This window comes from Solenopsis invicta, chromosome 16, assembly GCF_016802725.1.
Source record: "Solenopsis invicta isolate M01_SB chromosome 16, UNIL_Sinv_3.0, whole genome shotgun sequence".
In the NCBI taxonomy this organism is placed as follows: domain Eukaryota; kingdom Metazoa; phylum Arthropoda; class Insecta; order Hymenoptera; family Formicidae; genus Solenopsis; species Solenopsis invicta.
Genome location: NC_052679.1, coordinates 11,687,659 through 11,715,520, shown reverse-complemented (window position 1 = coordinate 11,715,520; position 27,862 = coordinate 11,687,659). Strand labels below are relative to the sequence as shown.

At 43.0% G+C, this 27,862-nt stretch overlaps 1 protein-coding gene across 10 annotated transcripts in view; it reads left to right on the top strand.

Annotated features, from left to right (window-relative positions):
* Positions 1-27,862, top strand: part of LOC105198174 (protein phosphatase 1L) — a 269,334-nt gene that overhangs the window by 172,489 nt on the left and 68,983 nt on the right. For all 10 annotated transcript variants that reach the window (XM_039459005.1, XM_039459012.1, XM_039459004.1 and 7 more), the window contains one exon: positions 83-242. In XM_039459005.1, coding sequence (XP_039314939.1) covers positions 83-242 — 160 coding nt within the window. The remainder of the gene's footprint in view (positions 1-82; positions 243-27,862) is intronic.

Below are 27,862 nucleotides of genomic sequence, written 5' to 3'. Positions count from 1 at the left end.
ATATTGTAAGAAATTAAAGAAAGACAGATCTTTAGAGATATTTTAGAAATTATCTATTTTTACTACTCTCATTTGTTTATAGGTCAGACCGTGTAGATCAGGAGAGAAAACAGTACCCAAAGTGGACACGATGAATTACATTGAAGGAAATAAAATCAATTATGGTAGGCTTTTAACGGACGAAGTTCTAGCGGCGGACAGACTATTGGTGGAAACTGCCAAGAAAAATATGGATGTAGCTGGTATTTATCTTTTCTAATAAGGCAAAAATCTTTAAATTTTATCAAAAATAATAAGCATTTTAGTAATTTTTTTAATTTTAACGTAATTTTTCAGAATTCTTGTATAAATTTAAAAATTTTTTATAAATTTTATACAATTTAATAATTTTTTAGAAAATTTCTTAAATTCTTTTATATGAAACACTTCAAACACACTTAAATAATCTACCTTTTCTATACCATGTCAGACAAGAAGCATGTCGACTTTTTTTTCGTAACGCTCAAAACTCCCCGCGCACTAACGATTTCATCCATTTTCGCACGGAATGTGAATTACAAATCACGTACATTTAACGATTGTGCCATTAAAATCTTGTCTCGTAGAATAAATGTGGTTCATGTCTGTGATAAAGAAACATAGTTAGGGCAGATTTTTCTGTCCCCACCATAGGAAAAATGCGCAAGAAATTTCGTGCGTTACTGAAAAAAGCTGGCATAGCTGCTCTCAGATTTCTCTTTGATTGCGTTCACAGAGAGAATAATCACGCAGTTTTCTACTAGAAGACAAACTTTAACAATTTGCGTTACTCCGTAGTGCCGTATGCATCATTATCTTACACAATTTGCTCTCTCTAAATGGAATATGTAGATAAAATTTCCTATTTCCACGTTTAAAACTTGTTCAACTCTACACTGAAAAAACTGGAGAACACAATATCGCTATATGTGACGATTAATTATTGAACATAATAAGTTAGGATTTATGCGCCCGTGATCGCTTGCAGTTATAACTGACTTGAGGTCTAGTTTGTAGAATTTGGCGGTATGGAAGGAGTAAAATAGGCATACTCTGACCGAACCGAAGAAAACGCATTTTTTCCATGCTCATTTTTCTCGTTAACGCAGAATTTTTTAAATTATAAATTCTAACAACATTTATAAGTGGTGGCGCACTTCCCACTGCAGGAAGGCATTCCCAAATAGTTTCGTTTAAATTAAGTTAAGTTGCGAGAGAACGAGAAGTAGTCGAGCCGGGGGGTATAACGCGCACGCGATTAACAAGAGCGGACACTTTATTCGAATTTCGCACAGGTGTTTCTCTCTCGAAGTCGTACAGTAAGCTAAGGCTCGCGCTCGGAAAATCGCTGACCGAGGAGCTGATCAGGGAGGGGGGTGGGAGAGAAAAAGCGCGAGGCTCGGGAACGCGACCGCCGAATCTTGCGACGTTCCACGAGATGGAGATAAGGGTCTCAAATTCGCTACTGTCGAGGCCCCCCTACGAGCATTCGTAATGCTCGCATGCGGAGCTCGAGCATCATTAAAGAGTGCCCGTTCGCGACGACAATTCCACGCTATAAAAGGTTAAGAATGATGTTTGGAAATAGGCAGTATAAAACTTGTTTTATTACACTTGGTAATGCCAATACAGATTTAATCTGAACAAATACTTTATGCAAATTACAAAACGTGTGAATAATAATTGTGACTACTGAATTGTAAAGGTTTACTCTAAGACAGGAAACAAAGCCAAAGAAAAACGGAAAGCTATAGAGCACACACAGGCATACCACATTACTACAATAGACACTAGCGCTGTCTAGTGATCCTCTGATTGCGTTCAGAAAGCCCATATAACTATTGTTGCATTCCAACACTCCTCCTCAACAATAATTAGTTATCCATTCATACCACTCAGCTGTCTTAAATTCCTTAATCTTATTCGCTCAAGTGGTTTGGTTAAAATATCCGCAATCATTGTTTCCGTCGGACAGTACTTATAACTTATAACGCCCGTATCGCTTAAATCCTTTACAAAATTATACTTAGTACTGACATGTTTAGTTCTTTTACTGTACTTATCCTTATTTACTAATTTGATACAGCTTTGATTATCTTCGAATATTATAGTTGGATACACTTGCTTTTCATTTAAATCTTTAAGTAAATTTTGCAACCATATCGCTTCCTGACATGCCTCTGCTAGGGCGATATACTCGGCTTCTGTAGAAGACAGTGCTACGCACGTCTGCTTTCTACAGGCCCAACTTATTGTGCCTCCGTTAAATTTGAATAAATACCCGCTGTTAGACTTTCTATCTTCTATATCCTGTGCCCAATCAGCGTCCGCATATCCAACTAGAACATCCTTTTCATCTTTTTCTGTGGAACCTAATTTTAACTTTAAATGCTTAGTGCCCTTTAAATAACGAACTATTCTCTTCGCTTCTATCCAATCTTGTTCTGTAGGACAATTCATTTTTCTACTGAGTATCGATACGCTAGCTGTTATATCTACCCTAGTATTCGTAGCAATATATATTAACGCTCCAATTAAACTTTGGTATTTCTTCTTTTCAATCTTATTTGACTCCTTCATGTTTCTGTAACCTATGTCGAGTGGAATTTTAGACTCCTTTGCATCCTCCATCTTATATATCCTTAGTAGCTTTTCAATATAACCCGTTTGACCAATGCTGTATATACCATCTTTATCCTTAGTAACACTAATACCTAAATAAAAACTAATGTCTCCGAGATCTGTTAACTCAAAATGATTACATAATCTTTTATACATGTTTGATATATACTTTATATTATTACTTGCTATTATTATATCGTCTACATATAACATCATATAAACTTTATCATTACTGACCTTTTTAGTATACAAACACAAATCTACTTGACTTTGCTTATATCCTTCTTTAATTAAAATACTACTTAACTTTTCGTTCCAAACTTTAGCAGCTTGTTTTAAACCATAAATGTTTTTGTTCAACTTACATACCATGTTTTCTTTTCCCTTTACCTCGAAGCCCTTGGGTTGTGCCATATAGATCGTTTCATCGAGTATTCCATTTAAGAACGCATTCTTTACATTATAGTGCCGAACTGTTAAATTCTGCTTACTCGCTACAGCCAATAACGTCCTGAACGTAGTGTGCCTTGCCACAGGTGCAAATACCTCCGTGTAGTCCACTCCATACTCCTGAGAGTAGCCCTGCGCAACTAGTCTTGCTTTATACCTCACTATGCGTCCTTGAGCATCTGACTTTGCTTTGTAGACCCATCTGCATCCCACGACGTTCTTATCTATAGGCTCGTCCACCAATGTCCACATACCAGCTTTTATGAGTGAATCATATTCTTCCTTCATGCTCTTCATCCACATGATATTGTCTGATGAAGATACTGCTTCCTCGTATGTGTCTGGTTCAAACGATTCTTCTCCTCCTGAATAATATGCTAGGTTACAATATCGATCTGGTGGGACTCCTTTATTTTTCCTTTGTGATCTTCGTAACTCTTTATCCTTACTGTTGCTCTCCACCTGTATGTCTGTCTCCTTTTCTTCTTGACCTTCTTTTTCTTGAATGCTTTCTTTATTTTCAATTTCCTTTTTTAATGGACTCCATATAACTTCTTTATTATCCTTTATTTCTTGTTTCTGTTCCTTTTGTATGATTACTTCTTTAGTTTCGTTACCTTCATCAAGAAAATTAACATCTCTACTTATTATAACTTTATCTGTACTCGTGTTTAACAAACGATATCCTTTTGCATTTTCCGCATAACCCACGAATACAAACTCCTTTGCTTTTTCATCCAATTTTCTTCTTAATTCTTTGGAGTGTGTGCATACACCTTAGAGCCGAATATGTGTAAATGTTGCAACGGCGGTTTCTTCTTATACCATCTTTCAAATGGTGTCGTACCTGTAACCTTTGTATACAATCTGTTCTGTAGGTAATTAGCCGTGCACACCGCTTCTCCCCAATATTTGTTTGGTAGATCTGCATCAATCAGCAAGCACCTTGCCATTTCCATTAGATACCTATTTTTCCTTTCAGCTGTACCATTTTGCTCTGGAGCATATCCAACGGTGTACTGCATCTCGATGCCTTCTTCGCGTAGAAAATTCTTCAAATTTGCATTTACGTACTCTTTGCCTTGATCAGATCGAATGACTTTAGGTACTTTCTTCATTTTTGTTTTCATACTTCTTACATAATCCTTGATCTTCTCCGTTACTTCCGATTTATGTTCCATTAAATATACCTCCGTATACTTGCTGTAATCGTTTATTAGGGTAAGCACGTAGCGCTTCTTTCCAGGAGTTACCGTTTGCATGGGTCCGCAAACATCTGTGTGTATTAGATCTAGTGACTCTTCCGATTTACTGGATGACTTCTTTGGGAATGGCTTCCTCGTCATTTTTCCCTTTATACATGTCTCACAGACGCTTCTAATACCGCAATTTGCAATTTTCAAGCCTGTTACTAGATCTTGTATTATCATCTGTTTTACCGCTTCTGGATCCCTGTGACCAAGTTTCCTATGTAACATGTGTTGGCAATCTTTCGTGTGCTTGTTTACTGCCATTAAAGCCTTGTGATCAAACCGCAATCTGTATAGATTTCCGCTAAGGTCTGCAGTAGCTATAGTAACTTTATCTTTTATTATCCTGCATTCTTTTGCTGTAAACTTTACTTGAAGGCCCTTTTCCGTTAATTTCCTTACAGATAATAAATTTTCTTCTAGCGTAGGAACGTATAATACTTCTTTAACCATAATTGTATTTCGTTTACCTTTATCGTCATTACAAGTGAGATAACCATCTCCAACTCCTTGTACTCTTGCATTATCTCCATTCGCCAGCATTATGTTTTCGTTTGTGCAAGTATTAAGTACCTCGAAAAAATTTCTGTCGTTGGTCATATGACTAGTGGCCCCTGAGTCAATATACCACGTTTGTTTACTGCGGCTCCTGTCCTTGACACCGAAACAAATGTGAGGATCATTATTTTCGTTAACTGCTTGATTTGCCTTCTCTTTTTCCTTTCCTGCTTTCCACTTCTTGTACTTTATGCAGTCTTTCTTCAGGTGACCTAATTTGTGGCAGAAAAAACATATAACATCTTTCGCGTCTTGCTTTTGTGTAGTTTTTACAAATTTTTTAGATTGTGCCTTAAGCGCTTTATCATCGCGTTCGTCTGTATGATCTTTCGCATTTTTTCGTCTTCTGTCCTCGTCTAAAAGTTTTCCCTTGCTCTATGGTTAACTCGTCTTCCGACCTTGTCTCTAATTAGAGTGTTATATGATTCCGGCAGACTACACAATAACAACGCTATTATCATTTTATCTTTTAACGCCTCACCTAGAGCAGCGAGCTGATCCACCGAATTGAGCATTGCATTCAAATGACTTTCCATATCACCGGTCTCTGAGAGTTTCATGCTACAAATCTTTTTGAACAGAAATACCTGATTCGTTAGCGAGGCTTTCTGATGATAACTTTGCAACGCTGTCCATGCTTCCTTTGCACTGGTTGTATCCCTGATATGCCTTAATTGATCATCTTCAACCAACAAGCCGATCGTAGCACGTGCCTGTCTATCCGCTTTGAGCCATTGCTCGTCCGGTGCTGCTGGTCTCTCTTTACTAACCGTATGCCACAAGTCTTCCCTTATCAGTAGCAATTCTAACTTACATTTCCATACTTGGAAATTTGTATTGTTTAGTTTTGTAATATTAAACCGCGTATAATCTGCCATTATTTCTCTTTATGCCACGTAACCTGGGCCCATAACCTATAAAAGGTTAAGAATGATGTTTGGAAATAGGCAGTATAAAACTTGTTTCATTACACTTGGTAATGCCAATACAGATTTAATCTGAACAAATACTTTATGCAAATTACAAAACGTGTGAATAATAATTGTGACTACTGAATTGTAAAGGTTTACTCTAAGACAGGAAACAAAGCTAAAGAAAAACGAAAAGCTATAGAGCACACACAGGCATACCACATTACTACAATAGACACTAGCGCTATCTAGTGATCCTCTGATTGCGTTCAGAAAGCCCATATAACTATTGTTGCATTCACACAACACACGCGAACAATAAGTTTTGACAACATTTTAAGATTCCTTATTCTATAATTAAAAAAAAAAACTTATAAAATATGAAAAATTTTGAAAATTTTTTTACAAACTTTTATATATATTTAAAATATGAAAAATTCTTAAAAATGTTATTATGAAAATTTGAAAACACTCTAGAACATAAAACATTTTTATTAGTAAATAACAATTTAAATTTTCTATTTGATATTTAATTTTCAACGATTCTGAATCATGGATTATTGAATTTATCATAATCGATAAGAGATAAATGGTTACAAATGTAAAATTCCAATTTTAGAGGAAAAGAAGGTAATATGACATCTATTTTTATTTTATCGAAAAAAAAATTTGTTTATAATTAGTTTTTTATATTGAAACTGAAACAATTCTAGTCATCAAAGTGATGTTTAACAGATTCTAAACGTAAAGTAATGCAATATCAATCAAAACGGTATGTATTAATATTTTCTATAAAATCTCTTATTTCAAGCTAAGTTGTATTTACTTAAAATAAATATTTTGAAACTGTATAATCTAATAAAAATGATATGCGTTTGTTTCGCAAAAGAAAAAAAAATCTAACAAGGAAACTAATGGAAGTGTCCGCCTTAGATTAAAACGAGCTTTTAATATTGTTATACTTGACGATACGAGCACACACTTCACTCACGCTAGGACACTTGAACGCGCGACACGAAATGAATTAACACTCTTTACAAAAGAACTCAAGCTTTAATCCTGGAACTTTTTATAATAATATTGTAGCGTAATTGTACGGAATAATTCTTGACGGCTCCGCGTCCTGAACAGAACAAACAAAAGCCGGCCGCGCTTCTTCTGTCTGATCGATAAATCTTCCTTCGGCCAGCTTCTCAAGCTCGGCCGAACGAGCACAACAAAATCCCAGATAGCAAAACGTGATAACTCAATCTAAAGCAAATCATCGCGCAGATTAAATTGCTTGTTAATTGCTATTACGTTGCCTTTTATTTAATGCAACAAAAATGTTTTAGTCAATTTAGTATCAATATGCTGAGTTTTATTGTCGAGAAAAATTATTGAAGTCAATCTGTGTTATTATATTGTGGTAAGTTGTGTTTAGAACTTGCCATTACTATATTTTAAAAATTGTTTATAGCAATCTGCGAGCAACATGACAGCAACATGTGAGCAACAATTCCCATTTATAACTTGTAATAAGTATAATGCTGATAAGTTGTTGGAAACTTGCTGGTATTATATTTTAAAAACTATTGCTGGCAAGAACGTAATGGTAAGAGGATACCCCCTTCTGTTGCTTTGCTGACAACTAATATGAATATTTGTGACAAGTTGTCGACAACTTGCAATTATTTGGCTATCTGGGATGTTATAGTACAGATAAAAATAAGAGACACGTATTTTTTAATACGTACCCCTTTGCACTTTTAGGGAGTGAAACACTTTTTTGAAGAAAATCGGTTTTTTTTCTTTTGAAGCGTATATCGTCGAAACTATAAAAGATAGAAAAACATATTTTAAATAAAAGTTGAATGGATCGAAGAATACTTTATAACGGCAAAAAAAATATTTTTTAAAATTTATTTTTTATACTTTTCCTCACTATTTACCTATTTTTTTCAAAACTTTTATTTTTTTTATAAACAAAATAAAGGTTATTTTATTACAAATTTAACGGTATATGATAAAGTTACGATGCGATATTTCCATTTTCCAAAAATAATTAAAATTTCTCTATACACATGGTACGCGCACCCGTCCGCGCGTTTGGGCGCTACGAAAGTTACTCCCAATTTTGCCACTTTTAATATGTTGTACAAATAAAAATAAGGGACACGTATTTTTTTATACGTGCCCTAATACGTGCCCTTTTAAGGGTGAAACACTTCTTTGAAGAAAATCGGTTTTTTTCTTTCGAAGCGTATATCGTCGAAACTATAAGAGATAGAAAAAAATTTTCTAATTGAATGCATGTTTTTTTCGCATAATAAATAACAAAAACATTTCGAGGATAGTTGCATAAATATCACAAAAACGCAGACATCGAGAAAAACATTTAAGTAACTCTTAAATCTATAATGATCAAGGTCAATATTGCCGAGACGTAAGAATTAAATTTCAAGATATACTTAAATGATCCAAAGTGCACGCGCTAAGAAAATTGACTTTAATAATTTTTTTACATTTGCTTGACAATTAAATTCTAAAGTATAAATGACTTAAATGACGTAAACTTCTGTTGCATTATAATAATTAAGGGGAATATTTTTTGCATCATTTATTATATTATTAAATTGTGCAAGATGATACCATGTTCAAAATGTGGTACGCTTCATCGACCTAACTTCCAGTAAGTTCTTTTATTATTTACATGAATACCATTAATTATTTGTACTTTTTATTATTAATGTTTTTATTTTGTTATCTACTATAGTGGCCTCCTTCAAAAGGCGACATTTTAATAATTTTTCTACATTTGCTTGACAATTGAATCAGCATATACTGAATTGACCAAAACATTTTTGTCGCATTAAATAAAAGACAACGTAATAGTAATTAACACACACACACGCACACGCACACACACACACACACACACACACACACACGTTAATCATAATTAGTTCCAATTATAAGAAGGTGTCAGGGTGGTTTTGGGAGAAAGTTAGCGAGTCAGAAAGGAAAGCACTCGCACGTGTTCTCGAATAGTCTTTATTGCCCGGCACCAACATGGCCGGTTTCGCTCTTACTTCGACGACGACTTAACACTCACTCACTGCCGTGGCGTGCCTTCTTCGCAAGACGACCCGCCATGACATCTCGCGTGACGACGCGACCAATCAGGCCCTCGGAGGTGCCTGCTGCCAGTGACGCAATGCGTGTAATGCACGAACGATATGGCGCTGGACAGTAGTGCCGCGCCATTAATAGGTTACGTGTGGCCCTGATACCAGGGCTGGTAAAAACCTGGGTTTTTCACGTTAAACCCAAGCCACTCGGTTATAACCGGTTTTATTTAGTTTTGCCCGGTTAAATCCGTTTTTCATAAAACTATTAGGTGTAGTGAAAAGAAATCCATTATTTTTGACGCGCGCTCAAACAATACTGAGTCAAGCAATCAGAAAATTGTCTGCTAGAAGTTTTTTTAGTACGAAATCTTATCTTTTTAACGCCATCAGTGTAACCCGGTCGCACTTATACAACGCGAGATACAGATTACTAAATCCATCTATTGGAAAAATAATGGATTTCTTTTTACTACACCTATAATAATATATTAAGTATTGTTAGTTTTTTAATTTAGATGGCAGCATAACAGCATTATATCAACGCGACCTTGTGTGGCGTTAGTTTACGAACGCCACACAAGACACAAGATCGCATTGACATAACCTATAAACATTACACGACTCGACTTATGTGCTGTATATGCAAGTATTAAGATAATCTTAATACTTATAGCAAATAAAACTCTCTCTATATATAACTTCTTATTATAGTAGAAAATTAATTATCAACAAGATGGTAAGTTATAGTGGAATTAGTGAGAAACAAAAAGGTGGAAGAAAAATGTCTTTAGAATGGATACATGTATTAATTGAAAAAAATAACAAGAAAACAATAACAAAATGTAAATATTGTGATTGTGTTCTTATTCCAAAAATTGAAAGAATCAGAACACATTTAAAGAAATGCACTAAGTTTAACAAAAATGATTCCAATTCAAACACTGACTCAAACTCAAGTCATTCAACATCTGTAGCAACATCAACAAAAATAAATGAAACAGAACCATTAGAAATTAGCTCTTTTAATACAGTTAAAAATAGTAAGTAAATGTTATATTAAATATTATATATATTTTTGGTTATTATACATTACATTACGTGTTTTTAAAATTTCTTAGGATCCGATGACAATCTTCCTAAAAAACTAAAACGAAAAGAGACATTGTATGATTACATAATTCCAACCACAAAACAACAAAAGAATTAATTTGATGAAGCTTTAGCTGAGTTTTTTTATGCTTCAAATCTGGCATTCGAAAAAGTAGAACATCCATCTTTTTTGCGATTTTTAAATCTTCTTCGTCCAGGATATAATCCGCCTAATAGAAAGGAATTATCAGGACCTTTACTAGACATCGTGTCAAAAAAAAATGACCTTATGATGACATCTGAATTGATGCAGGAAGATAGGCCCATTACAATTCTGCAGGATGGATGGTCGAGCGTGAAAAATGATCCAATAATTGCCACTTCAATTCACACAGGCAAACATTTTTATTTATTAAATACCATTGATTGTAAAACAAAAAAAAGACCGCAGAGTATTGTTTGGAAGTTGCTGTCGATTCAATAAAAACATGTGAAATTCGGTAAAAAAGTATTTGCTATTTGTACTGACAATGAACATAAAATGGTTAAAATGAGAAAATCTTTACATGAAATATATCCAAATATTATAAGTTATGAGTGCTCTGCCCATTATTTAAATTTAATAGAAAAAGAACTTACACCAAAAACAGTATTAAGACATATCGTAGATATTTAAAAGTTTTTTCGTAATCATCATCAGCCTCATGGACTTTTAAAAGAAAAAATAAATTCTAAAATGCCCCAACTGCCAAATGATACTAGGTGGAACTCACAAATTAATTGTGTTGATACTTTTATAAATAATTATCACATATATCGAGATATAGTTGTAAAAAATGAATCTTTATTTGAAAGCAATGCTGATTACAAACAAATTAAAAATAAAATTTCTAATATTAACATATATTCCAATTCACTAGACTTGCAAAAACAGTTAAAAATAATAGGAAATGCTTTGAATAAATTGCAAAATGATCAAATAAATTTATCCGAGGCATTTATAATTTGGAAAAATTTATTAAACGATAAACAATTACAGCAATATTCAAACGAAATAAAAATAAGATATAATCAGGCAGTTACTCCCTATCATTTCTTAGCTAATTATATGGATCCTAAATACTTTGGGAAAGATCTGAGCAGTAATGAAGAAAAGGAAGCTGAAGAGTTAATTCTAAAGAATTATCCAGAGTATGTTGATGATACCTATATTAAGTTTCAAAATTAAAGATATTGATAAATACCCATCCAACACGTTTTCTAATCAAGTAATTTCAACAATGTCATCACATAAATGGTGTATTATTTTAGCTAATAAATGCGACAAAATGGATATTAGTAATGGCCCTAAAAAAGAATTTTGCATTTTTATGGCAAATCTCTTCAGTTGTCCAGCTTCATCGGCAGCTATAGAAAGAATTTTTTCTACATTTGGTCATATCTGGAGCAAGTTGAAAAATTCATTGGCTCCACAAAAAGTTGACAAACTTGTTAAGATTTACAGATATCAAAATAAATAAATATTTTTAATCTTTAATAATTTAATATCTACTTAAATTAGACTACTCAAGTTTGAATTAAATTATTTTGAATCATATTTAATTCATTTAACAAAGTAAAAATTATTTTATTATATAATTATATTATATAATTTTTATTATATAATTTTATGTATTATTTTTATTTTTATTTTTATTTTGTGTATTATTTTATTTTATGTTTTATTTTATATATTTTTATATTATATGTATTAACTAACATTATAATTTAAAAATACATGTATAATAAATATAAATAATAAAGTGCAATTTTTGTTTTTTTTGTGATTTACAATCTAGATATTAATTTTATTAGTGTTTTCTTTAAAACTGTATAGTAAAATAAAACGTGTGTGGGTTTTATTATGGGGTTTTCACTTGGTTAAAACCGGTTTTAACCGGGTGGGTTTAACTGGGTTAGGCAAAATTTTACCAGCCCTGCCTGAGACAGGCTGTCTCTTACAGTTCGGCCATTCTGCAGTTTGCGTTCGGCCCGAACGTTTCTTGAACAATTTGACAAATAAGTAGAAAGAAAGCAATATACTTAGCGCACTTAGATTATAATAAATTTTTTTTTTTAACTAAATATTAATCTAATGCTTTTGAACAAAATGAAAATAATGTAAGAAAAGTAAATTATTGTTTATTTTCAAGGAATTTACGATTTATCCAAGGTTTTATCCTATCCGGGAAGAGAATCGAATTGTATGGTTTTTACGTGATGTTAAACCCAGGGATGTCCGTTACAACATACCTATTTTTATTGAGAGGTTTTTCAACTAGATACGGACCTAAATTTTTATTGAGAAGTTTTTTAACTAGATACGGACTTAAACAATGGCTTTGATTTTTTATCTTCCCCCGCTTTAATAGTAGAGTCACGGATTAGGACATAGTCACCCGTTTTGTATAACGTCGGGGTCTTATGACGCTTGTTGTAATAGATCTTATTGTACTCCTTGAGTTTCTTTGTTGTATCTATTGCTAATTGACGCTGATTATCTCTAATTTTATCACAAGAAACATTATCTTTGGCTATCTCTTTGATCAACGAGACTAGATTACGGTCGGCATGATTTTTTTAATCGTATCCCAGCTGCAGCTTAGCGGGAGCGGATTTTATGGAAATGTGGTAAGTGTTGTTTATTGTATACTGAATAATTGGCACGGACTCTGGCCACTCTGGGGCCGTTTCTACGGTTTTCTTTAAGGATGATTTCAGCAATCGATTGACACGTTCCACCAATCCAATTGCCCATGGGGCTGCCACTGCGACTAGTGTTTTTTATTTTTCGACTTTTGAGGAATTCTGCGAATTCCGCCGACGTGAAGGCTGTTCCGCGATCTGATATGATTTCCTCTGGATTGCCGAAAGTATTAAAGATAGGGCTAAAATTTTTTATTACTTTTTTTGAAAAAGCGTTCTTAACTGGTAATAGCCAGGTAAAACATGTGAACGAATCTATTAAAACTAATATATATTTGAGCCCTGATTTGGCTTCAGACAAAGGACCGAAATGGTCCGTATTCATAGTTAGAATAGTTTAACAGCCGGCGTAATTTGCATATCCCCTTCTTTTACGTGCGAGGACGCATTTGCTAACAAACAGATTAAACAGTTGTCGATGTACTTTGTGACGTATGGACGGGAACCAATAGTTGTTACTAACAAGGAAACACAGGGAAGTGTCCGCCTCAGATTAAAACGAGCTTTTAACATGTAGCACAGGTAAAAATAAGAGACACGTTTTTTTTTATAAGTTCCCATACGCACTTTAAGGGGGTGAAACACACCCCTTTGAAGAAAATCGTTTTTTTTTCTTTTGAAGCGAATACCGTCAAAACTATAAGAGATAGAAAAAAAATGTTTTAAATGAAAGTTGAATGGCTCAAAGAGTAATTTATAACAGCGAAAAAAAATTTTTTTTTTTAATTCTTTTTATTACTTTTCCCCACTACTTACTTACTTTTTTCAAAGTTTTTATTTTTTTTTTATAAGCAAAATAAAGCTTATTTTATTACGAATTCAACGGTATATGATAAAGTTACGATACAATATTCCCATTTTCTAAAAATAATTAAAAACCTCTCTATACGCACGGTACGCACTCGTGCGCTACGGAAGTGACTCCTTCCGATTTCGACGTGCCTTTAACATGTTGTACAGATTAAAATAAGGGACACGTATTTTTTTACACGTGTCCTAAAACACTTTTTAGGGTAAAACACCCCTTTGAAGAAAATCGGGTTTTTTCTTTCGAAGCGTGTCGAAATTATAAGAGATAGAGAAAAATGTTCTCAATGAAATTTGAATGCATGTTTTTCTCGCATAAGATGACAAAAACATTTCGAGGACAGTCTGTGTCTAACTGTGAAAATGCAGACATCAAGAAAAACATTTACTACAAAATAAAACGACACTACACTAAAGAATAACAACAATTACGGTGTTGTAAGACATTAATTTCTTGTTTAGAAAATAATATGTAATTAATATAAGTTAAACATTTATATACTTGGTGGCGCATTTCCCGCTGCAGGAAGGCGTTCCCAAATAGTTCTTGTTTAAATGAAGTTAAGTTGTGAGAGGACGAGGAGTCGAGCCGGGTGGTATAATGCGCACGCGATTAACAAGAGCGGACGCTTAATTCGATTTTCGCACAGGTGTTCTCTCGAAGTCGTACAGTAAGCTAAGACTCGCGCTCGGAAAATTGCTGACCGAGGATCCGATCAGGGGGGGAGAAAAAGCGCGAGGCTCGGGAACGCGACCGCCGAATCTTGCGACGTTCCGCGAGATGGAGATAAGGGTCTCAAATTCGCTACTGTCGAGGCCCCCCTACGAGCATTTGTAATGCTCGCATGCGGAGCTCGAGCATCATTAAAGAGTGCCCGTTCGCGGCGACAATTCCGCGCGAACAATACTGGTCTACAGGATTTGACTATAATATTTGTTCTCTTCAACATTTTACAGATAAGGAGATTTGGATTACAAAAAATTATTACTCACACATTCCATACCTTCACTATCCAACGCCAACTCACCAAATAACAACAAGAGAACTAACATGAAACTAATTAAAAAATTAGTTAGAAATTTCATCTTTTAAACTGCATTTATACAATTCAATTAATATATTTATTAAATTCAATTAGTGTAGAAATATGCATAACCACGCTACTGGCGCGTGCACTTTGGGTCATTTCCTTACATACGTAAATCTTGAATCTATACATGTCAATACTGCCGAAACGTAAATATTCTATTTCAAGATAGGAAATTATACTTCAGAGTTTAATCTTCCACGTTTCGACACTATCGATATGTTTCGGCATTACAGATTCTATTTATATACTGATATATCTAGTCGTGAAAATATTTTCCTCGATAATGCAATTTCGAAGAAACTGCACATTTACATAACAATTGAATGTGTTCATTATATTCGAATTGCATTATTCATCTGAGCTTCGCCTTTGCAAGTCAGAACCTGAGGATTAGAACTAATTATGATCAATGCGCGCGCGCGTGTGTGTGTGCGTGTGCGTGCGCATATGTGTGTGTGTGTGTGTGTGTGTGTGTGTGTGCGCGCGCGCGCGCGCGCGTGTGTGTGTGTGTGTTAATTGCTATTACGTTGTCTTTCATTTAATGCGACAAAAATGTTTTAGTCAATTCAGTATATATTGAATTCAATTTGTCAAGCGAATGTAGACAAATTGTTAAAGTCAATTTTCTTATCGTGTGCACTTTGGGTCATTTCTTAAAATAGAATGTTTACGTCTTGGCAGTATTGACATGTATAAATTCAAGAGTTACGTTAATGTTTTTCTCGATATCTGCGTTTTCATGTTAGACACCTACGAGATCCGATAGCGCACGTTGCAATAGCCCACCAACCAATCATCTTGACTTATCTAACCCAACCAACGGAAAAACTCTAGTCATCGATCGCTGTGAGTGGTGGTGTGCTATCGGTCCTTTGTGCTATCGGAATCCGCCCGTTAGACACAGACTGTCCTCGAAACGTTTTTGTCATCTTATGCGAGAAAAACATGCATTCAACTTTCATTAAGAACATTTTTCTCTATCTCTTATAATTTCGACGATACACTCTTCAAAAGAAAAAACCCGAATTTCTTTAAAGGGGCATTTCACCCTTAAAAGTGTTTTAGGGCACGTGTAAAAAAATACGTGTCCCTTATTTTAATCTGTACGACATGTTAAAGGCACGTCAAAATTGGAGAGAGTCACTTCCGTAGCGCACGAGTGCGCGTACGGTGCGTATAGAGAGGTTTTTAATTATTTTTAGAAAATGGGAATGTTGTATCGTAACTTTATCATATACCGTTGAATTCGTAATAAAATAAGCTTTATTTTGCTTATAAAAAAAAATAAAAATTTTGAAAAAAGTAAGTAGTGGGGAAAAGTAATAAAAAGAATTTAAAAAAATTTTTTTTTGCTGTTATAAATTATTCTTCGAGCTATTCAACTTTTATTTAAAACATTTTTTTCTATCTTTTATAATTTTGACGGTATACGCTTCAAAAGAAAAAAACCGATTTTCTTCAAAGCGTGTTTCACCCCCTTAAAGTGCGTATGGGCACGTATAAAAAAATACGTGTTCCTTATTTTTATCTGTACTGCAACATATTGAAAGCTTGTTTTAATCTGAGGCGGACACTTCCCTGTGTTTCCTTGTAAGTCCAAAACAAGTTTTCTCAATTCCGCAGTGAGCGGACTCGTCGTGATAAATTCGGAGTAACTGGTTTATCATACATTCTGGTACAACAAACTTTGGCTCATTTGGCCATTTTCTATAGATAAGACCGTCTATAAGTTCAAACTTCTCATCTTCTTCTAATTTACAAGCTAAAACCTTTAGGTTAATGTCCGCTAACTGGCGGAATTGATGCTTTTTTTCTAAGGGCATTGATTCTATCGCCGCGACAACCCGGCTTAGGGTGTCGACATGTGTCATTTTTTCATCGCTACGGTGTTCTATTTCAAAGGTGAAATCTTGTAGACGGATGATCCACCTCGCTATGCGGGGATTAATATTAGCTTTTTTAACTGTGAAGACTAAGGCATGACAATCTGTTATAATTTTAAATTTTATGCCATATAGGTATATATAAAATCTCTCGACCGCTTTCACTATGACCAACATTTCTAGTTTCGCAGGAGTGATATCGTGACTCGGCGTCGTTTGTTGCTTGGCTGTAGTATGCTACGGGAGCCAAAGCCCCGGAGTCTTGTTTTTGCAACAGAATAGCTGCTAACGCAATTAAACTGACGTCGGTATGCAACTGAGTTTCTTTATTGTGATTGTATTAGGAGTATAAATAAGTTTCCGCCGTTTTTTATCAAAAATTGGGCATTTATTGTGAAAGAACGGTACCTAATGTTTTATTCGAAGTATTGTCCATCGCTAGCCACTACTTTTTCCCATCTTTCTGGCAGCATACGGATACCGCGTCGGAAGAATGCTTTATCTTTTGAAGCTATCCACAAATCGACCCAATTTTTTGTATCTTTATATGATGTGAAGTGTTGCTCAGACAGGCCATGCACCATCAATCGAAACAGGTAGTAATCAGAAGGAGCAATGTCTGGTGAATACGGCGGGTGAGGTAAAACTTCCCAATTGAGTGTTTCCAGGTAGGTTTTGACCGGCGCCGCAACATGTGGACGAGCATTATCATGCAGAAGAATAACTTTGTCGTGTCTGGAGCAGCAGTGGGCACGTTTTTCCTTGAGTACTCGGTTCAATCTCATCAATAACCAGTAACGGTTTCATTCGGTTTGAGGAACTCATAATACACGACACCAAGCTGATCCCACCAAATACACAACATGAGCTTTTTTCCATGAATGTTCGGCTTGGCTATCGATGTTGAAGCATGGCCAGGTGGTCCCTATGATTTCTTCTTCTTTGGGTTATCGAGGTGGATCCATTTTTTATCACCAGTGACTATACGATGCAAAAAACCCTTTTGTTTATGCCTGGCAAGCAGCATTTCACATGTGAATCGGCGTTCAACGTTTCTTGGCTTCAGTTCATATGGAACCCAGTTTCCTTGTTTTTGAATCATTCCCAATGATTTTAAGCGATGTGAAATTGCTGGTTGAGTCACTCCTAATGTAAGTGCAAGTGCTTCTTGCGTTTGGCACGAATCTTCATCTAATAATGTTTCCAATTCCGCATCTTCGTACACTTTCGGCTTTCCGCTACGTTCTTTGTCTTCGACGTCACCGTTCTTAAACTTGTGAAACCTCTCACGGCAACTTCTCTCACTTAAAGCAGCCTCACCATATGCTTCTACAAGTAATCGATGCGCCTCAGCTGCAGATTTCTTCAAATTAAAGAAATAAATCAAAAGCTCCCGCAAATGACGTTTATTCGGCTCAAAACTCGACATTTTTGCACGAAAAAAGATATATGATGCTGATACAAAATCGCTAATATTTTAAGGTTATGTTGTTGCCAGATGTCCAACCTTACGATATAACGTTTTACAACAGACAATTTCAACTATAACATAATAGTGGCGCCATTCTTTGTGAGACGGCGGAAACTTATTTATACTCCTAATATAATCTTAGGACTGGGTATGAGGTTAGCTCTGTTTTGATAGAGTGAAAAGCCTTTATGCAGTTTTCATCAAAAATGAATTTTTTGTCTTAACGTAACAGATCGTTTAATGGCTTAACCTTTGCAGCGTAGTTTTCTATAAATTTTCGAAAATAATTGGAGAGTCCCAGGAATCTTTAGAGCTCATTTACAGAGGACGTAATGGGGAATCGTTTGACTTGCTATTACGTGGTGATCACTAAGAGTAATTCCGGCTTCCGAAATTGTATACCCAAGGTATTCGATAGTTTTTCTTAGAAATTAACTCTTCTCCCAGTTGACGGTAAAATCATATTGCTTTAGACATAATAAGGTTTGTCTAACCGTTGCTAGATTCTCCTCTATTGTTGAGGACGGTATTAAGATATCTTCCATATTTACCAGAACTTTGTCCTCTCTTATTAGGGGCTGCAAGATGAAATTAATTCTTTTTGGAACTCGGCCGGAGCCTCACAGAAGCTAAACGGCAACCGTACGAATTCAAATTGCCCCTCCGGAGTGGCAAAGGAAAAAAATTTGGTATGGTTGGGATAGATTTTTAAAAGATAAAATTGTTCCATAGATCAATTTTTGAAAAAATCTTTTTGTTAGCGATACCTGCAACATGATTTTCCATCATTGGGAACGGAAATTTTTGTTTTATAACGCGACTGTTTAATGGTCTTAAATCGATACATAACCGCATTTTACCGTTCTTTTTCCACACTAGCACAACAAGCGCACAATATGGGGATGTGCTCCGTTTGATAAATCCCCTCCTGAGAAGATCGTCTGTTATCTCTCTCATTTGTAAGCACTTTGCGTGCGCAAATTTCCTAGGTGCAAACGCGTAGATACTATCATCTTTGAGTGTAACTTCCACGAAATAATCGTCTTCTATTTTGTCAACAGGAGTACTATTAACCTCCTTGATGACTTTTTTTAAACGTATATCGGTTTCAATATCAAAATCTGTTTTGAGAGTCTCAAAAGGGTCTGTAGATTCTAAAATGTTTGCTGAGGCAACTTCTTTCAGAAGTTTTAATTTGTTCAAAGAGTTGTTCTGGCTAGAACTAAATATTAATTTAAGACGATTACTTATTAGGAAATTTTGACCTTTTTTTTTACATAGGGAAATCCTCATGAATACCCCTCCCTTCCGGAGGGAAGGGAGGCGGTTATGCCGGACTCTTACCGGCTAAAACCCCATGGTGGTCCACCTTCACATGGGACATGGGAGGCGCCCCGGGATAGCTGAGGCATACTCCAACGGGCGCCCTCCCCCCCAAGCCCCTTCCCTCTCCCACTAGGGAGAGGATCGTCCTAACTGGAGACCGTTGCGGGACCACCACGCAACGGTCTCCCCTACCGAAGAGCTGCGTGCAATGGGATAGGGTGCCCCCGCACCCCATCCCTGCAGCTCCCAGCAGCCACGGGCTGGAGGGCCAGGCTGATTCGCCCGTGCCTCCCTCCAGCCCGTGACTGTTAGTGGGGGAGAGGGTTATAAAACCCGAGCCCTTCTCCCCGGTCTTTTCCTTCTGCAGGAGTCGGCGTTCGGGGCCGACTCCCTCCGTCGTTCTTCGGTCTCCTTCTGCGAGATTACGGACTCGCAGAAGGAGAGCGCGGCTGCCCAGGTCTCCTCCCCTTCGAGCATGGCACTCACCATGCTCTCCAGGGAGAAGTCTGGTTGATGTTTAGGGCCCGTAGTAAAACCTGGCGGTCACCGTCCCATGCCGGACATTCCAGCAGGGTGTGATCCGCCGAGTCCACCCGAGCCCCGCAGTGGTGGCACACACTGGTGGGTTCACGGCCTATGCGGTGCAGGAACTCACCGAAGCAACCATGCCCGGTGAGCACCTGCCCCAGCCTGTAAGTAAGGGATCCGAAGCGTCGCCGGCCCATCCATTCCATCAGAACGGGTCCAATGGCGCCGACGACGCGAGAGCCTGGCCCATCTAAGGTCAGGCTCTCACCCCAGTCCTCGACAGCGCGCCTCCTCGCTTGGAGGCGCAACACTTCCTGCTCTTGCGGTGTCCAGGGAGTCCCGGGGGCCCGAAGACGCGCATGCTTTTCCTCGTAGGCAAGAGCGTATATGCGCGCCTCGAGCGCCCACGGGAGCTCTCCGGCCACCAGCATCGCCGCTCTGGTGGCGATGGTCCGGTAACCCCGTGCAGCACGGACGACCAATCCACGTTGGGATCTCTGTAGGAGATCCCTTGAGCGATGGTTGGCCACCATATCCGTGTACCACACGGGGGCGCCATATAGCGCCATGGACCGGACCACGCCAAGGTACAGGCGGCGAGCTCCTCCTCCAGGTCCCCCGAGATTGGGCATTAGTCTGCCAAGTCTGGCAGACACTACCCTCACCCGGGGGACCAACCGCAGGAAGTGCGGCACGAAACTCCATCTGCTGTCGAGGATGAGACCCAGATACTTCATCTGAGTCCCAATTGGGACTCGAACCCCCTCTGCGGTAAGCTGGGCCCCGCGCATTGGTCCCCTCACCCGAGGTCCGGCGGACCAGACGACCTTGGTCTTTTGGGAAGCCACGCGTAGGCCCAGCCTCCGTATTCGACCCACCAGTTGTGCCACGCCAACCTCGGCGAGGCGAATAGTGCTCCTCCAATCTTTCCCCCAGACCAGGAGTAGTGTGTCATCGGCGTAACACACCACCCCCAGCCCACGAAGGAGGGCGCCCCGGAGGACCCAGTTGTATCCGAGGGCCCACAGGAGTGGTCCAAGGACCGATCCCTGCGGGACTCCCCGGTGGATCCCCCGTTTGTAACGTCGCCCGTACCGTTCCACGTAGCATATGCCCCTGTCCCGAAGGTAATCCCCGATTACCTTCTGCATATACGCCGGCACCCGATGGAATCGGAGTGCCTGGCGTATACACTCCCACGGGAGAGTATTGAAGGCGTTGGCTATGTCTAATGAGACCGCCAACACCTTCCCGCGAGAGACAGCCTCATCCGAGAGGGCACGGACCCGCCGAACAGCATCGACGGTTGATCTGCCCTCTCGGAATCCGAACTGGCAGTCGGCCAGATCGGGGCCCTCCCGGGACAGGTGCTCTCGGAGGCGAGCAGCCAGAACGCGTTCCAGCATCTTGCTCGCCTCGTCGAGCAGGCAAATGGGGCGGTAAGCCGAAGGCGATCCCTCGGGCTTGCCCTCCTTCCGGAGGAGCACCAATTTCGCCTCCTTCCACGCGGTGGGGAACCGCCCAGCCTCCAGACACTTCCCGAACTAGTGCTGGAGGCCGTCCATCAACTTTCCTGACACCAAGGCCAGGACCTTAGCGGGGATGCCGTCCGGGCCCGGGGCTGTGTTCTTCGCCCTGAGCCGTTTGGCAACCCCCATTATCTCGTCCCTCGAGACCTCGCGCGCTTCCCCCCACCGGTCAGGCACCGGCGAAGGGGGCACGCCAAGATGAGCCATCTTCCCTGGCCCCTCAGGGAACAGGGTGGTGACCACGGTCTCGAGGAACTGCTGGTCGAGACTCTCCGTTAGGGGTGCGCCCGCCGCCCTGAATTTGTTACGAACAAGTTTATATGGGCGCCCCCACGGGTCACGGTCGACCGTCTCGACCAGCTCTTCCCAGGCCCTGGCCTTGGATTCTCCGATGGCTCGCTGGAGGGACCTTTTGGCATCGCGCCGCTGGTCCCTCAGCGAGGCTATTACCTCCGGGTCCTTTACGCGCTTGCGCGCATAATGGGTGCACCGGTGGATCGCCCGATTGCACTCGCGCCTGAGCTGCGCGATCTTGGGCGTCCACCAGTACACCCACTTCTTGCGGGGTGGGGGGCTTTCGGATGCGGGGCATTGCGGCATCACAGATGTCTGTGAGCGCACCCCGCAGCCGTGCCGCTCCCTCATCCACGTCGGCCATGGGCGTGGTCAAAATGCCTGACCAGGCCACTGACTCAGCCGCGGCCATCAAGAAGTCAACATTGAGCTTCCTGACGGCCCAGCGGCACGGCGTTCGGCCCTCCCTGTCGCCATCAGCGGTTTGCTCTTGAGCTTGTCGCTGGCGGCCGTCGGAGGGATCGGAGACCTCGAATCGAATGTATCGGTGATCCGATAGAGTCTCCTCCCCCTCCAAGACCCGCCACCCGGACACCTTGCGCGAGGCACGGGTGCATCCAAGGGTATGGTCCACAATGGAGCCCCCGTTGTGCCTCACGCAAGTGTCCACGGACCCCCTGTTTAGAAAATTGAGCCCTAATTTCAGGGCCCAATTTCTCAGGGAGTCCCCACGTAGACATATCGCTGGGGACCCGCAATCCTCCAGCTTGGCATTGAAGTCCCCGGCGACGATTGTTGGTGAGGGGCGGGACCGGTCGACGACCAGTCCCACCCTCTCGAGAAGTTTCTCAAATTGGGCGAGACGGCGGCTCGGTGGGGCGTAAACCCCCACAACCACCGTCCCGCCCTATCTTGCGGCCACGTAGCCCTCCCCCCTCTCAATGAGAGAGAGGGGGAGAGCTCGCGGACCACCACCACCAATTATCACCACCGAGCCATCCTGGTCACCGAGCCACTCGGCCCGATCGTGAACCAGGTATGGCTCGGCGGCGATCGCCAGATCTATGGACCACTCCGCGAGATGCTGGCACATGAGATCCTGCGCCCTCGCGGAGTGGTTCAAGTTTGCCTGGAGGAGGCGGAGACCGGTGTCTGGCATTACTTACCTGTTTCCATGGCCTCCTCCAGGCTGACTACTTCCATAGCTGAGGAGGGGGCTGGAGCTCCCTCCACTATGGTAGGCGGGGCGGTGCTGGTCGTCGTGCCACCCATGTCCTTCCTTGTGGCGGCCACCGCTGCTGCGGTGCCAGGGGCTGAGGCCGCCGTTTTTGCCTGGCCACCCCTCTTTTTGGGAGGGGGGGTGGCGACGCAGGCCTTTCCCCCCATCCGATGGTTGGAGGGGCGGCCGCGTGCCTCACATCTAGGGCATTTTGGCGGGGCCGTGCATGACCCAGCGATATGGCCCTCTAGACCGCAGCGGTAGCACAGACCGCTGCGGTCCACCTCAGCGGGGCACTTGTTTCTTGTGTGCCCCACCTCCAGGCAGCGGTGACACTGCATCGGGCGGGCTTCGAGTAGCTCAACGCGAGCCATCACCCACCCGACGCGTATCCTCACCGCCTTCGCTATTTTTGCGGCAGCGGCCCGTGGGACCTGGGTCCAGGCCCCGCGGAGCCCACCCGCCCCGGGTCTAAGCCCGCTAACTTGTACCTCGGCAGCGGAGCAACCCCCCGCCACCGAGATCGCCGCAGCGACTTCCTCTGCGGTTATAGAGTCATCCAGACCGGTGACCCTGAGCTCGGCTCTGGGCACCGGCCTGGAGACCTTGACACCGCTTTCCCCCAGAGCAGCGGTCAGCCTCTCGGCGAGGCGATCCGCTTTGGGGGCACTTTCCTGACCGGGGACCTCCAATATGATGCCCCCGGTCGCAGCTTTTCGCATGCGGAGGTGATCTATTTCTAGATCTTTCCACTTTGGTCCTCGCGGCCTTCATCACCTCCGAGTATGGGAGTTGCTCCGCCATTTCAGAGGGGACCGTCAGGACGACAGCTGCCGTCCTGACCTTACCCCCCTTTCTCCCCTTTTTTCCCATTTTGGGTTTCTGGGGAGGGGCCCCCTTGTTAGCTGGAGCCTTTTTGGCCGCAGCAGACGTCGACTTGGTGGTAGCCGTGGGCAGTCCTTTTTTGTTAGAGGGTCCCGCCGACTGGTTTGCGGTGGGAACCCCCCCGGACCGTTCCTTGGCCGATGGAGGAGGGACCGTGGGACCCCTCCTCTTTTTACTTTTCTTCGTGACTTCGGCGTACGATGCGGCGTCGTCGCCACGGCGTTCGCCCATTCCGTCCAGTTTTTTCGAGGCAGGGGCAGGAGCCCTCGATCCCACCGGTTGGGGCTGGGGCTTGTTCTGTCCCTTGCCAACCTTGGTGGCTACCGATGGGGCCATTTTGGTCCTCGCCCCTTTGACTGAGGGAGGCACCGCTGACCCCGTTCCGCTCTTCTTGACAGAGGCAAGGGGGGGACGGAGGACTTCCTCTCGCGGGAGGCGAGACTCGAAGACCTCCAGCCTAGCGCTCACCATCCCACCCACCTGCCTCATAATGCTGGATATCAGCTCCTCCCTCCAGTCCTCCGAAGCAGGGGGTGGGGGAGGGGCCGCATCCTCACACACTTCCATTGGGGGAACCGCCAACGGTTCCACCTCCGGTACAGGGGGGGTCGCAGTTGACCCTCCTCTTCTCACCGGGGAGGCCTCGGGCAGCTCCTCGCCCCAGTTTGGCCTTTTGGTCTTACGGGGAGGCTGCGGAGACTGGGCTCTCGCATCGTCCTCGTCCGACGACTGGTCGTCCAGTGTCCTCCTTCGGGCAGGACGCCTCTTCAGGAGATTTTGCTTAACTGACGCAATTTCTGTTTTCAACTGCGCCAGTTCTTCGCGGAGGCTGGTGTTATCCCTTTCCAGCCTCCGCACCTCCTTTGTCGCTGTAAGGGCCCCCAATTCCTTGGAGTTCTCCAAGATTCCTTCGGCCATATCTTTCAGGGCTTTTATATACGTTCCCTTCAGATTGCGCGAGCTAGTGGCCACCTTTTTTCCCACGTCTGCGGCGTCTTCCAGACGCCGGACAAGAACGGCTCTCCTCGCTTCCTCCCCAGTGACACCTAGGTCGGCTAGCTTGGCAGCGAAGAACTCCGTTTCTTTGTTTCTTGCTGCCTTTGCTCGAATGAACTCCGCAACAGCCATCTCCTCGTTCGCCTTAGCTTGCGCTTCGGCGGCAAAAATTTTGGCTTTTCCGTAACCCATATATTCCCCGGTCGTAGAGGGCCTGCCCCTCGGTCTCTTGACCGGCGAAGAGGGAGCAGTAAGGGCTCCCGAGGGAACAAACACATTTCCCCCCTCCGTCGTGGCACCTTCCCGTGGTGGCAGGGGGGTCGCGAAAACCTGCGACCTGGCCTCCAGTCCCTCACTCGATGTGAGGGTTAGGCTGGACAAGCGTCCAGAGCTAGCCCACAAGACGATGCCCCCCCCGGCGCGACCGAATCTCCCGGGACTTCTCCCGAGGGCTCCGGTGTCGGCGCCGGTGGAGGCATCGTCTTGCGGGCTAGCTCTGGACGCTTGTCCAGCCTAACCCTCACATCGAGTAGGGGCTCCACCGAGACCACCCTAGGGGCCGAGAGGCTCCTCTGGTTGTTGCGGAGGGGACTCCGATTCCTCACCGTGTCGTTCTCGGAGCCGCTCGCAACCCCCGTCTCCGAATCCGAGGACGAGGATTGCGCTAGCGGCACCTTCTCCTTAACGCCTCCCTTGCTTCTCTTTTTGTTTTTGTGAACATTCATTATTGGTTTTTTCTCCCGGGAGCAGTGCGGCTCCGTCCACCAGGGTGTACCCTCGCCGGCCGAAAACATGACCCGGCCGGGCCCCGAGTTCCCCCGGGGGGTGGACATATGTCTCTGGGAGAGGGAAATCATCTCCCCGCTGGACTCCGGGCCTACTAGGCCCCCCATTGCTGGAGGGCTTTTCAGGGCTCCCGCGCCTCCGACCTCGCAGGCACCGCACTACCGCTTGCCAGGCTTGGATATCCCAGGAGGGCCCCACGGACGGTTGGGGTGTGGGTCGCCGCTCCCCGGCCCCACCTTACCCGCCGTGGCGACCAGCTGACCGCTCCGCCCTCCCCCTGGTCTATCCAGCAGAGAGGGCACCCCGGCCGACGACAGGCGACTTCGGAACGGGAAACGGTCGCCGCCTGTCGTCAAACCAACGCAGCACCCCGGGCCCAGCTCGGAGTGGCTCCGAGCGGCCCCGGGGTCGGTCCAGCCCGCACCCTCGGGGAGGGTTTCCCACGAGACACGCGCTGAACCATCCTCCGCCGCTCCAACCCTGCCCCGGAAAACTTCCGGGCGGCCCGGAGACGGTCCAGCCCGCTGGGTCCGGTATACCGGGGTCCCAGCGGCCCGTCCCTTCTGCCCGGGAAACGACAGTCGCCCCGCTCCGGGACGAGTCCCTTCGCGGAAACGCCTATCGCCCCGTGCAATTCACGCCCTCGGCCCCGCCTCGGAAACGTCCGAGCGGCCCGAGGGCCGTCCCAGCCCGATGCACCGGGGAGAGTTTCCCGCGATGCACGCGCTGGGACATCCCACGCCGCTCCGACCCTGCCCCGGAAACGTCCGGGCGGCTCAAAAACGGCCCAGCCCGGCGGGTTCGGTAACACCGAGGTCCCGCCGACCCGTCCTTCCCCGAGGGGAGCCGCTTCCCCCACGCCCGGGGGTGAGCCGCAGAGCGACGTAGTCCCCGGTCACAGAGGTCATCGGCCCCCTCCATACGATAGTAGGCCCCCGCGCGATGGCCAGGGCCCAGCACCCGCTCTCACGCTGAGAGCGAGTGCTATCGCGGCCCACCTATTCAGAAGTGGCACCCGCAACACAGAGACCAGCACCGCTGTTACACGACACCAGACTCCGCGCCGCGGACGCCACCCTTGGATTTTTTATAGAGGTTTACTCCTCGCGGCCCGGGCGGTGACGCCCAGGCCCCCGGTCCCGTGCATAATTTCAGCACGTGATGGATTACGGTATTCAGCTCGGGCGCCAGGGTCGCTGAGATCCCTGAGTCTGCGGTCAGCAAGACCGTAGACCCCCTAGCGAGCTCGGGAACCGCAGGAACGCCGCTTCCTGTATCCGGAGTCGATCCGCAGCCTCGAAAGACCACGGATCGACCCCGGACCCCTACGGGGTAGGAAATTTCGACCTAATATAACCTGGGTGGACCAAATGTCGTTGTCTACAATTCGTAGTTCAACTAGAAGCTCGACCGAGAGTAGTGGCGTTAAGCTTATTTTTGTTTTACATCAACCAGTTACTTTAATAGTAGAGTCGCTCAAAGTAGAAAATATATTAGATTCAGTCTCTAAAAATTTGGTCTCTTATCAAAAAATTTCCCGTAAATTGACGACAAAATAAAAGAAATTGGACTGCCCGTGTCCACTAATGCTTTTAAATTACACGCGATACCGTTTATCCTATCAATCGTAATAATTGAGTGGCTTATTTCTAGATTCGTAGATCCTTTTTCTGCGACGAACCCGACCTGGGACGTGGATGCCTTTTTAGCTTCAGACGTTGTCGAAGCTTTGAGAGCTGCTGCCGCCGAGGATTGTGTAGTAGCCTGCTCCTTCCTTTCTAGTTTAAAGCATTCCGTTTTTGAATGTCCATTCGCCTTGCAATAGGTACACTGCACTATTTTGGAGTCTTTTGCTAACACCGATTCTTCCTTTTTCTCCTGCTTTAGAAGAATTGGAGAAAATTTTTTAACCACTAAATTGGATGAGCTGGTAATGACCTGCATTCTGTCCAGGAACTCGTCGATAGTCGTAGCCCCTGTAACTGAGGCTGCACTTCGGACGGCTAAATTGTTTATTCCTCGAATAATGTAGCTAATGCTAACAGCCTCTGTTAACTAAAGAGGGTGTAGTAGTTTTAATTTATGTGAGACGTAGTCCTCGAAGCTCTCTTTTCTATAATTCCATCGCCTTGCCTCCGCACGTTGAACTATTTCTGCGTGAGTGAAACGATTATGAAATCGTTTGATGATGGCTTCTTTGAAGAGAGACCAGGAACCACACAGCAATTCAGATTGTCGGTCGTACCACTCTCGAGCGTTTTTTGAGAGCTTGCTTATACACGCTGTTAATTTGA